The 12,500-nt window shown below is 39.7% G+C and overlaps 1 protein-coding gene across 1 annotated transcript; it reads left to right on the top strand.

Moving 5' to 3' along the window:
- Window positions 1–4,486: 4,486 nt before the first annotated feature.
- Window positions 4,487–5,080, top strand: LOC143019113 (uncharacterized). The gene has a single exon (XM_076174808.1). It carries the CDS (start codon window positions 4,487–4,489, stop codon window positions 5,078–5,080), a length of 594 nt encoding a protein of 197 aa, XP_076030923.1.
- The last annotated feature ends 7,420 nt before the right edge of the window (window positions 5,081–12,500 follow it).

Below are 12,500 nucleotides of genomic sequence, written 5' to 3'. Positions count from 1 at the left end.
TGTTGGATTTCAACAAAGGCATATAAAATCGTGAAGGGTGGAAAATTTTTTGGAAGGGCTTGATGGAAGTCAGTTTCCAAAGGAAATACACAATAATAGAATTGAATTCATTTTTACACAAATTCATTTTTACACTTAATAGAAACTTGGCATGAAGCTATTGGGATAAAAGTTCTACCTAGAAAAAAAATGAACAATTTTGGCAATTACATAGTCCAGGAATAGAATAAATTTCCCGAAGAGGAAATGTAGGACAGTCCGATGTTGCAAGATTCATTTAGAAAATGAATTATGCTCTAACATCTACCTAATGGTTATTTTGGTTGTTTATTTCCTGTTCGTATATTTGTTTGTTTCTGGATTTTTTTATCCAATTTCGTTATAGACCACGGAATAATTGTCACTTGCAATTTTATCTAATAAAGCATAATATACAAACTGTAGGATTTGTTGTTTGTATAAAGAAAAGTAGAGAAAAATATTCAATGTTTATTCACATTATATAAATGTATTTGATTTGCAAGAGCCTCAAATATGTCAAATGAAAATAGGGATGGGATGTGGCAATGGACATTAAGTTCTTATCGTTCATATCCGAGGGGCGCCTTGCACACGTGCTTGCTAAGACACCTGTCGAAGCAGCACTTGTCTACGCCACCGCATACCCCATCATTCGAGCAGGTGATAGGAAGCCCGAAGACGAGAGGGCACATGGGCCTGACGGGTGGGCACTGTCCGTGCTTGACGATTTGGATGGCAATAGGGTCGGCGGGTTGATTGACGTTCTCGCAGTAGTTGGCCGCTCCTTCAGGAGTCTTGCACCTGTAGCGGCAGCCACTGCTACTAGGGACGACAGGAGGAACAACTCCACCGCCGATCCCGTGACAAACACCACCGAACACGGGATGGACTTGGTGACCCAAAGGAGGTTCTCCGACAGGGGGTCTCCCTCCGAAATGATCGGGAGGTCCTCCGAAGAATCGAGTTTTTTCAGTACCACCATTCTTGGCGTCTTTGGGGTCTTTACCCGTCACCAAGGCGAGGTACGACAGTAACAGGGCACACAGGAGTTTAATTCTGCAGGTCAGAGAAAAATACGAAATTAGTCCAAGTTATTTCCAGAGGGTAGCGTTGTGCTGAAAGAGGGCAGAAGTTCGTATAACTAGCAAAGAGAAGTAAAGTACGTGGAATCGGGTAGTGATAACAAGTGAGTCGGAGACTCGGCGTGAATCAGGCCGCGCTGGGCAAATTTCGTGGGGTCCGGCTCACTGACTTAGGCCACTCCTTGACGATTCGATGAGCCCCGGACAAGGCCCACCTCACCACTCGGCACTCACAGATTGAGGAGGGATTATAAGGAAAAATCGGTATATATAAATTTATTTGCTAGTCTCACAAATGCAATTCTTATCTATATCACTGGATAACTCCTACCATTCTGAGTGTTTTGAATACCGCAAATTAATAGTAACGTCAATAGCATTATTTATTCAATTGGCGGAGGATGCGGTGGAGTATAACGTAACCTAAAATCTCTCGTGTTTAATGGTCATGGTTCAGGATAACCCATATCGTCACCAGGCCCTGTGCAGTATGCAGTCTACTGACTTGGTGAACCGTGTTGCTCAAGTACCCGATTCTCTCCAGTGGATGACAATCGAATCACTCTAACCACCTTCCGTGAATATAATAATAGTAGATAATGAATTTAAGATATCTTTAATAACCCTTGTTTAATATTTTAAAACAGAAGTAATTATACATTTTGTTTGAAATTAGATTATAATACATTAATGAAATGACTAATAGGTAAACATAATTTCGGAGTTAAATTATACATATAATTAGTCAAGGATAATGTGGACAAGAAGTGACTATAGGCTACAAGTTAAGTATCCTCTCCAACACAGACAGTTAAGGGACTAAATACCGTTGAGTTTATTACCCGTAACTAAGGCGAGGGACATGAGCAAGCAACACAGGACTTTCATTCTGCAGATAGGATAATGACACGGAATAAGTCGAAGCTCATTCCAAGAGAGAGATATATATTGCAAGGGTAGGTGGGATGAATAGGGATTAAATGCGCCGAGGATGCTTGGCTACTTACTTGTTGCGAGATGATTTGCTGTGGTCAGAAGAGCAAATGTGTCCGTCCCCATTTTTTGGTTGCTTATATATCGAGTAACACACCTCACCTCTCCTTTCCCCTCCTCCTTATGTCCTTCCTTTGTTTATACCCTGTTTTTCTTATTGGGGGACGATGATCAAGGCCTTTGTTCATGCTTTCGCATAATGAGAGTTTTACAAACACACACACACACACACACAAACACACACACACACACACACACACACACACACACACACACACACACACACACACACACACACACACACACACACACACACACAAACACACACACACAATCACGCCCAGGGCTGAAATAATCTTAGCACCTCTGCGCTGGGAGTTGTTGTCGAATCTGCGGAGAAACTGAGTCGGTCTTCGAATGTACCTGAAATAGTCACCTTCGTGTCATTATGCCCGGAGAGCCTGGCTGATGTCAAATAGTGGCAGTCACTTCGGCGAAACTAGAACTACATCGATACTCAGTGTGTCACTAAGGCATGAGGACCATACGAGGAGCTTTTCTCTGCAAAATACATCTTAAAGAAAAAAAAAAGTAATCGCTTCAACATGAGTCCCATCGGCACTTTGTGGTTGTCACCTGCCTTGGTGCTCAAAACATGTCGAGCAAAAGTTACTATTCTGACCGTAGTTAGACGTATTCTGCCGTTTAGCTGTTTCTCTTCCTGAAGTGACAACATCCCGGAGAGGACCAGTGACTCCTTATGTATTCCATTTTGGCCTCATGTAAATGATTCATCACAGAACCAATTCATTATATTCAGGTTTGGTGACCCACTATGCTGATCTCACCACCGTTGTTACTCCGACTACTGTTCCCTTCTTATAGTTTTGTATTTCGTCTCTCATTGTCTACTTTCTTTTTATCACTGTCTTTACGTACGAAAGTCATTCACAATATTCTTCTGTAGGAAGTCTGTTGATGTTACTCTGTCTAAGAGAGGGGAATTAAACACAACATAGATTTCCTGTCGTTTATTCCCGAATAGTAATACACTTGGCTATGTAAGTTACAATAAGGGACTCCCATCTGGAAACCTCAATTTGTTCACTAGGTCAATTTGCACTGATGTCATGACTTCTTTAGTGCAATGATCATTATTTTTATATGTAAGTATCTCCCCAAAAGATGTGACTTTACTCCCATGAACCAATTGAATTTTCTCCTCCTCCACTTTTTCTCCAAACAGAAAGGCTGTTGTAAGCTCCATAAGCAACATAGCTTACTCAAACAATCTCAAAATCAATGCACTACTGACTTAGTTATACTGTTACATCAACATAATACAGCAATGAAATCAGGTCCCCAGCGATTGTTTGTAAACTTTTAGGCGAGGAGCAAGGTTGTGCAATTCTTTCACAAACGAACTCTTGTTTATCAAACACACAACTCATAAAAATTACCCTTCTATCTACCTTACTCGTCTACCTTTAACTACGAGCCTCATCTACGAGCCTCTTACAACTGATTCTAATGCGCCTGGTGTCATAAGGCAGTTATGAACCTGAGATTCGGTCTCTTTTTCACTGTCTCCCTCACACTGTGTGTGTGTATATATATATATATATATATATATATATATATATATATATATATATATATATATATATACATATATATATATATACATGTATGTATATATATATGTATATATATATATATATATGTATATATATGTATAAATATATATATGTATATATATATGTATATACATATATGAATATATATGTAGGGGAAGGTGGGGTAAGACGGACCCCTGGGGTGAGATGGACCCTCCCCTCTAATTTGAATTAGAAAGGGCATGATTAAGATTGTTGCCGCTAGATGTCCTCAACATCAACTGTAACTCACGCGGGTGGAACCGGAAACCAGGTTCAGTACCGCATTTGCGCTCAATGTGGAGGTTTGTGTTTTTGGACAGTGCTGATGTTATTTGGAGAAGGTAAGATAATTATTTTTTTGCATTGATATACTGGCTGTAATAATTTAGTAATCATGCTGCATATAGCCAATCGTGTGTGCATTATAGGTATGTGCCATAAAATGATATATCAAACATAGATGTTTTATTAAAAAATGCATAATGCGAATATTTACGTATGGGGTGAGATGGACCCCGAGGGGTCCATCTCACCCCATACTCTAAATATTTTACAAACACTTAGCATTTTCTTTTTCTTTTCCTTGTAGATGCCCCGGAAATACGTGAGGATAAGTAATAGAGGGGGATGGAATACAGAAGCAATGCAGAATGCAATATCTGCAGTTAAAGAAAAAAAAAATGTGTGTGAAAGCAGCTTCCAAGGAATTTCCTCATCTTTCCACGGGTTCGTATGAAGCAAGAACTAAAGGATGGTGCTCCACCAGGAATCGGATTTGCCTGTCATCCATCTGGGTGGATGCAGCTCCCTATTTTTACAGAATGGTTTCAGCACTTTCTTGCCCACACCAAGCCATCAGTGAATGATCCAGTATTGCTGATTATGGATGGACACATGACCCATATCAAGAATCTTGATGTTATCAATCTTGCCAGGGATAATTATGTCACGATTGTTGTTTTACCACCACATTGCAGTCACCGAATGCAGCCACTGGATGTTCCATTTATGAAACCACTGAATGCCTACTATGTGAGGGCTGTTGAAACATTCCTCAGAAACAATCCTGGCAGACTTGTGACAATCTACAAAATAAGTGCTTTGTTTGGTGAGGCCTATCTCCATGCTGCTGTTCCAAACACAGCCATTAATGGGTTTAAGAAAACCGGTATCTGCCCATTGAATAAGCATGTTTTCGGAGAAGCTGCATTTTTACCTGCACACCCAACAGACTCTCCATTAGATGCTGATCAGAAAGAGGAAGATCTAACGACCATGTCGCCCCTCCTATCATGGTCACTGAGGATGAACCTGAACTGGAAGTAGCTGACATATCGAAAAACCCATGTGCTGTTCCTGTTCCTGAAAAACCAAGTCTGTTCAGGCCAGGTAGTTCACCCAAGGAAATTGTTCCCTTGCCAAAGGTGACCATAACGACACGAAAGAAAAGACCTAGGACTCAAGGGGGACCCCTCAACATGACAGGATCCCCATACAAGAATGACAGGATCCCCATACAAGAATGAGCTCGAGACAGAAGTTCAAAAGAAAAAAGAAAAAGAGGTCAGTCTAGCAAAGAAAAAAAAATAGAAGCCAAAAATAAAACAGCAATCATATCAAAGCAACTACAACGTGAAAAAAGGAAAATAAAACCAAAAACTCAACAAGCAAAAGCTGGACCATCCTGGCTTCATGAAAGCAGTAGCGAGAGTGAAGAGGATGTAAAATGGGCACAGTGAAGAGGATGTAAAATGGGCACAGAAGCAAATGTATGATGGTAAAGGATGCTGAAAGAAGGATTTTCTTTGTCATTTATTCCAGGAAGGATCTCTTTTCTTATTTTTTGGTCGAGGATTATGATGAACCCTTAGGAAGTACCCGAAAAAATGACGGGGTAAGACGGACCCCTGGGGTCCGTCTTACCCCGTCATCTTTTTTCGGAAACAATAAAAGTTACCTTTTTTATTTTAAGCACAGTTTAATTTTTTTCCTCAAATAACCGTACCTAGGTTGCGTATTGGATTCATAAGACCCCAAAGTACCACCACAACCCCTAAAACATTAAGAAAATATCAAAATGTGGCTTCCAGACCCATTTCTTTCTTAAGGGGTCCGTCTTACCCCACCTTCCCCTATATATATGTATGTGTATATATATATATATATATATATATATATATATATATATATATATATATATATATATATATATATACTGTATATATATATGTATCTATATATATACTATATATTACACTCTCCCTCGCTTAGGTTAGGTTTAAGTTATTTTTAGGTTAGATCTAGGTTAGGGTTTGGTTAGATTTAGGTTAGGCTTAGGCTAGGTTTACGTTACTTAAGTTAGATATAGGATATGTTTAGGTTTAGGATAGGGTAAACTTAGTTTTATATTAGATTTAGGTTAGGTTTAGGTTAGATTTATGTTAGGTTTATGTTAGGATTAGGTTATGTTTAACTTAGGTTTAGGTTAGGTTTAGGTTAGGTTTAGGTTAGGTTTGGGTTAGCTCTAGGTTAGCTTTAGGTTAGGCTTAGGTTAGCTTTAGATTAGCTTTAGGTTAGCTTTAGATTAGCTTTAGTTAGTATGAGCAATTCTACTGATTTTTTTTTTTTTTTTAGTTTACTCAAATAGTACACCGTTTCCATACATTTGTTGGATTTCAACAAAGGCATATAAAAATCGTGAAGGGTGGAAAAAATTTTGGAAGGGCTTGATGGAAGTCAGTTTCCAAAGGAAATACACAATAATAGAATTGAATTCATTTTTACACAAATTCATTTTTACACTTAATAGAAACTTGGCATGAAGCTATTGGGATAAAAGTTCTACCTAGAAAAAAAATGAACAATTTTGGCAATTACATAGTCCAGGAATAGAATAAATTTCCCGAAGAGGAAATGTAGGACAGTCCGATGTTGCAAGATTCATTTAGAAAATGAATTATGCTCTAACATCTACCTAATGGTTATTTTGGTTGTTTATTTCCTGTTCGTATATTTGTTTGTTTCTGGATTTTTTTTTTTTTTTTTTATCCAATTTCGTTATAGACCACGGAATAATTGTCACTTGCAATTTTATCTAATAAAGCATAATATACAAACTGTAGGATTTGTTGTTTGTATAAAGAAAAGTAGAGAAAAATATTCAATGTTTATTCACATTATATAAATGTATTTGATTTGTAAGAGCCTCAAATATGTCAAATGAAAATAGGGATGGGATGTGGCAATGGACATTAAGTTCTTATCGTTCATATCCGAGGGGCGCCTTGCACACGTGCTTGCCAAGACACCTGTCGAAGCAGCACTTGTCTACGCCACCGCATACCCCATCATTCGAGCAGGTGATAGGAAGCCCGAAGACGAGAGGGCACATGGGCCTGACGGGTGGGCACTGTCCGGGCTTGACGATTTGGGTGGTGATGAGGTCGGCTGGTTGGTTGACGTTCTCGCAGTAGTTGGCCGCTCCCTCAGGAATCTTGCACCTGTAGCGGCAGCCACTGCTGCTGGGGACGACAGGAGGAACAACTCCACCGCCGATCCCGTGACCAACACCACCGAACACGGGATGGTCTTGGTGACCCAAAGGAGGTCCTCCGGCAGGGGGTCTCCCTCCGAAATGACCGGAAGGTCCTCCGAAGAATTGAGTTTTTCCAGTACCACCATTCTTGGCGTCTTTGGAGTCTTTACCCGTCACCAAGGCGAGGTACGACAGTAAAAGGGCACATAGGACTTTCATTCTGCCGGTCAGAGAGTATCCGATTCTCTCCAGTGGATGACAATCGAGTCACTCTAACCATTCAAAATTTTCATCACTAGCGGCCACCTGCCGTGAAGATAATAATACTAGATGATGAATCTAAGATATTTTTAATAACCCTTGTTTAATATTCTAAAACATATTGAAGTAATTGTACATTTTGTTTGAAGTTAGATTTCTATACATTAATGAAATGACTGACAGATAAACATAATTTCAGAGCAAGAAGAACACGCTAAGTTATACATATAATTAGTCAAGGATGATGTGGACAAGAAGTGACTATAGGCTACAAGTTAAATATCCTTCCCAACACAGACAGTTAAGGGACTAAATACCATGTAGGTATCTTCAGTACTATCCTATCAATTTGTCATCCACAATAGGAGGTCCTTGGTATATAGATAGAATGGGTAGAATTTGAAAATAGCACAAAGGGAATGAAAATAGTTCAGTGCTTAATAACATTAGATAGATATTTGTATCCGATCAAAAAATATCTTATATTATTTTCATGTGTATGAAATATGCAGAATGGAGTCGGTGATGGTATAACTGTATCTTTACTCGCTTTCAAAGTGCTGGAAACAAATTGCTTGATAAGGTGTGTAAGGAGAAAGCTTATCAACGGCCAAATCCTTGGGGCGGCGTGCACACGAACTCGCTCAGACACCTATCGAAGCAGCACTTGTCCACGTCATCGCATGCCCCATCGTTCGAGCAGGTGATGGGAATTCCAGGGGTGTATGAGCACACGGGCCTCACTGGCGGGCACTGACCGGGCTTGACGACCTGCGTGGTGGAGGGGTTGTTGGGTTGGTTGTTACTCTCGCAGCAGTAGTCGGCTCCTTCAAGTGTATGGCACCGGTAGGGGCAGTTGCTCCTGGGGGCGACAGGAGGAACAACTCTTCTGCCGATCCCGTGACCGACGCCGCCGACCACGGAACTGCCTTGGCGACCAAATGGCCCAACTCCGAAGGGAGGGCCATGTGCATGAGGGGGAAGTCCTCCGGAGAATTGTGTATTTACAGCGCTGCCACTTACGTTCGCAGCATCATCGTTGAGTTTATTACCCGTAACCAAGGCGAGGGACATGAGCAAACAACACAGGACTTTCATTCTGCAGATAGGATAATGACACGGAATAAGTCAAAGCTCCTTCCAAGAGAGAGATATGTATTGCAAGGGTAGGTGGGATGAAAAGGGAATGAATGCGCCGAGGATGCTTGGCTACTTACTTGTTGCGAGATGATTTGCTGTGGTCAGAAGAACAAATGTGTCCGTCCCCATGTTTTGGTTGCTTATATAGCGGGTAACACACCTCACCTCTCCTTTCCCCTCCTCCTTCTGTCCTTCCTTTGTTTATGCCCTACTTTTCTTACTGGGGCACGATGCTCAAGGCCTTGGTTCATGCTTTCGAATAATGAGAGTTTTACAAACATACACACACACACACACACACACAAACACACACACACACACACACACACGCACACACACACACACACACACACACACACACACACACACACACACACACACACACACACACACACACACACACACACACACACACACAATCACGCCCAGGGCTGAAATAATTTTAGTATTTCTGCGCTGGGAGTTGTTACTCCAACTCTCGTGGGTGGGGGTTGTGGATGTATGTGCGTGTAAGTTCACAGCATTACCCATACATCGGTCATATACGAGATCTGAGCTCTCTTCCGGGAGGTAAGTATGTGTCGATCACACACACACACACACACGCGTGCGCGCGCGCGCACGCGCACGCACAGACACACGAATACATGCAGATACACAGACACACGCATACACATCTACACACATAGACACACACACACACACACACACACACAAACACACACAGATACACACACATACACACACACATACACACACACACACGCGCGCGCGCGCGCACAGGCACACGAATGCACGCAGGCACACAGACACACGCATACACATCCACACACATAGACAACACACACACACACACACACACACACACACTCACACACACGCACACACACACTCACACACACACTCACACGGAAACACACACACACACACACACACACTTCATCGGATGGACGGCGTAGATTGAGGTTCTGAAGAAAAAGTGAAATATTCGTGGATCCCAAAGCAAAGGAAGTACCTATTGTATTTACAGGGTGAGGGGAAATTGCTCGTGGTGTAGTGGGAAAGTGAGGAAAAAGGAGAAGGGGAGGGATTACTGAGGGAAATGGAAGGAAATGAGGAAGGAGAGGACTTGGTCCAGGCAGGCAGACGCCATCTAAACAAACGCAGGCCGGATCAATTTAGTGACGATGAAGGGTCTAACAAAAATGTAAAGATTAGAAACATAGATATGAGTAGCACAATAGAAGGTGAGGATAATAATTTCCATGGATTTAATGAGGGGGGGGCGGATACCAACCTTCCGCGACTGGCAAGACTGGAAGAAAAACTTGAACAAATGGCCGAACATTGGGAGAGTAGGTTCGGTAGAATGTCAAAAATTGCGCAAAGGGTTGAAAGATTGGAAGAACTAAAGAAGGCAAACAAAAACTTAACCAAGGAAATAGAAGAACTAAAAAGACAGTTAAAAGAAGTAAAAGAGGAGAATAAAGAATTAAAGATGAATAATAAAGACAATAAAGAGGCCATAGCAAAAGAAGCACAGGGTTAGAAGATAATCCAAGAAAACAGTAAAGTTGCATTTACTAACATAATTAAACAGCAAATAAAAGAACAAACTGAAGACTCAGTTATTAAAGTGATGAGACAAAAGGAGAATATAGTAAGAGAATTAGCAGATAAAAAGGAATGTATAATTATATTAGGAATGGAAGAGAAACATAACCCAGATAGAACCACAAGAATCAATGAGGAAAATGAAAAAGTAAGCAGATTACTAGAATTAGTTCAGGAAGATGAACCTGAAATTATGAAACAAATCGAAGAGAATTTTAGACTCGGAAAGTATAGTACAGATAAGACCAGACCAATTAAGATTAAATTCAGGTCACAAACGACGGCAGAGAATATCTTATCAAAGACAGGGAAACTAGCAGCAAGTGAACAATATAAAAAGGTATGGATAAAAAGGGAAATGAATAAAGAGGAAAGAGAGGAGGAAAAAATGAAAAGACAACAAGCTAAGGAAAAAAACGAGAACAGAACAGAGTCAGAAAAAGAGAAATTCTATTAGAGTAGTGCATATGAAACTAAGGAAATTCGAAATACTAGAGAAAAACAAAAGGGAAACAGAGAATACAATGGAAGTGGCAGGAAACTAAAAGTATCTTACACAAAAATAGATGGATTAATTACAGGATTGAATGAGCTAAATGATTATCTGAAGGAAAAAGAACCGGACATAATGGGAATTGTAGAAACAAAATTAAAAGGTCCACTACCACCCAATAGTGTAGGAAATGACGCATATAATCATTGGATTAGAAACAGAGAGACAAAGCAAGGGGGTGGAGTTATGTTCCTGACTAAGAAGGATATAAACATGAAGAGTGTCACATATGGAAAGAATACAGTAGAGATGATTATGATCGAAGTGGAAGACAGAGATAAGAAGAGCAGAAAGTTTGTGATAAATTATGTGCCTCCAAAAACAACCTCGTGGGAAGAGAGTGAACATAAAAGTATGTTAGAGGACACAAAGATAACATTAAATAAGATAATGGAAGATGGAGGAAGAATAGTTATGATGGGCGACTTTAATTGCAAAGAAGTCTGCTGGGAAGAGATGACAGTAAAGGGTGGAGACGGCTCATGGGGAAATGTTCTACTCGAGATGATTATTGACCATACAATGACGCAATGGATACAGGAGAACACCAGGTATAGAAATGAAGAAGAACCATCGAGACTAGACCTAATAATCACATCTGAACCTAGAATAGTAGAAAAGATTGAATATAAAACACCAATAAGTAAAAGTGACTATATACTGATTGAACTGGAACTAAATGAGGAAAAATACATGAAAAGAAATGAACAATATAGAAAAGGAAGAATGATATATGAAAAAACAAACTTTGATAAAATAAGAGAATTCTTTCAAAAAGAAAACTGGGAAGGAATAAACAAAGAAGAAACAGCAGTGGAAGAGAGATAGAATATTTTGACAAAAATGTATAAAAAAAAAAAAAAAAAAGGGAAAAGTATGTCCCAAGACTAAAGCAAGAAAAAGAATATGTAAAGTGCTGGTACAACAAAAGTTGTAGGGAGTTAAAAGACAAAAGAGACAAAGCTTATACCAAATTGAAAAAACACAGAACACCTGAAAAATGGATAATATATACTTGTTATAGAAATGAATATGTACAAGCGTGCAGAGAGGAAAAGAGAAAATATGAAAGAGATGTCATAGAAAAATGTAAAGATCAACCAAAACTATTCTACAGATTTGTAAACAACAAACTGAAAAACAAACAAGATTTGGAGAAAATAAGACAAGGAGGAGTTGAATACACAGAGGAAATTGAAATGGCGGAAATTATGAACAAGCATTTTAAATCAGTGTTTACAAGGGAGAACATACAACCTGAAGAGATTGAATGGAAAGAGAAAGTCCCCCCATGAAAGAAATAGAAGCAACAAAGAATGAAATATTGAAACACTTGAGTAATCTTGATGTCAGAAAATCGCATGGACCAGATGAAATAGCAAACTGGATTTTGAAATAATGCAGGAATGAACTAACACACAAAATACATAGCATAATAAACAGTTCCTTGAAAGAAGGAAAAGTTCCAGAAGATTGGAAAAAAGCAAATATATTACCTATATATAAAGGGGGAAATAAAGAAGACCCCACCAACTACAGACCAGTCTCTCTAACAAGTACGATAGCAAAAATATGTGAAAGAATTGTCGAAAGTAGATGGGTAAAATATTTAGAAAAAAACAACGTGTTAAATCCAAGGCAAT

The sequence above is a fragment of the Oratosquilla oratoria genome, chromosome 36 (genome assembly GCF_046742065.1).
Source record: "Oratosquilla oratoria isolate Oo_2021 chromosome 36, ASM4674206v1, whole genome shotgun sequence".
Lineage (NCBI taxonomy): Eukaryota > Metazoa > Arthropoda > Malacostraca > Stomatopoda > Squillidae > Oratosquilla > Oratosquilla oratoria.
This window is presented reverse-complemented; position numbering and strand designations above follow the sequence as displayed.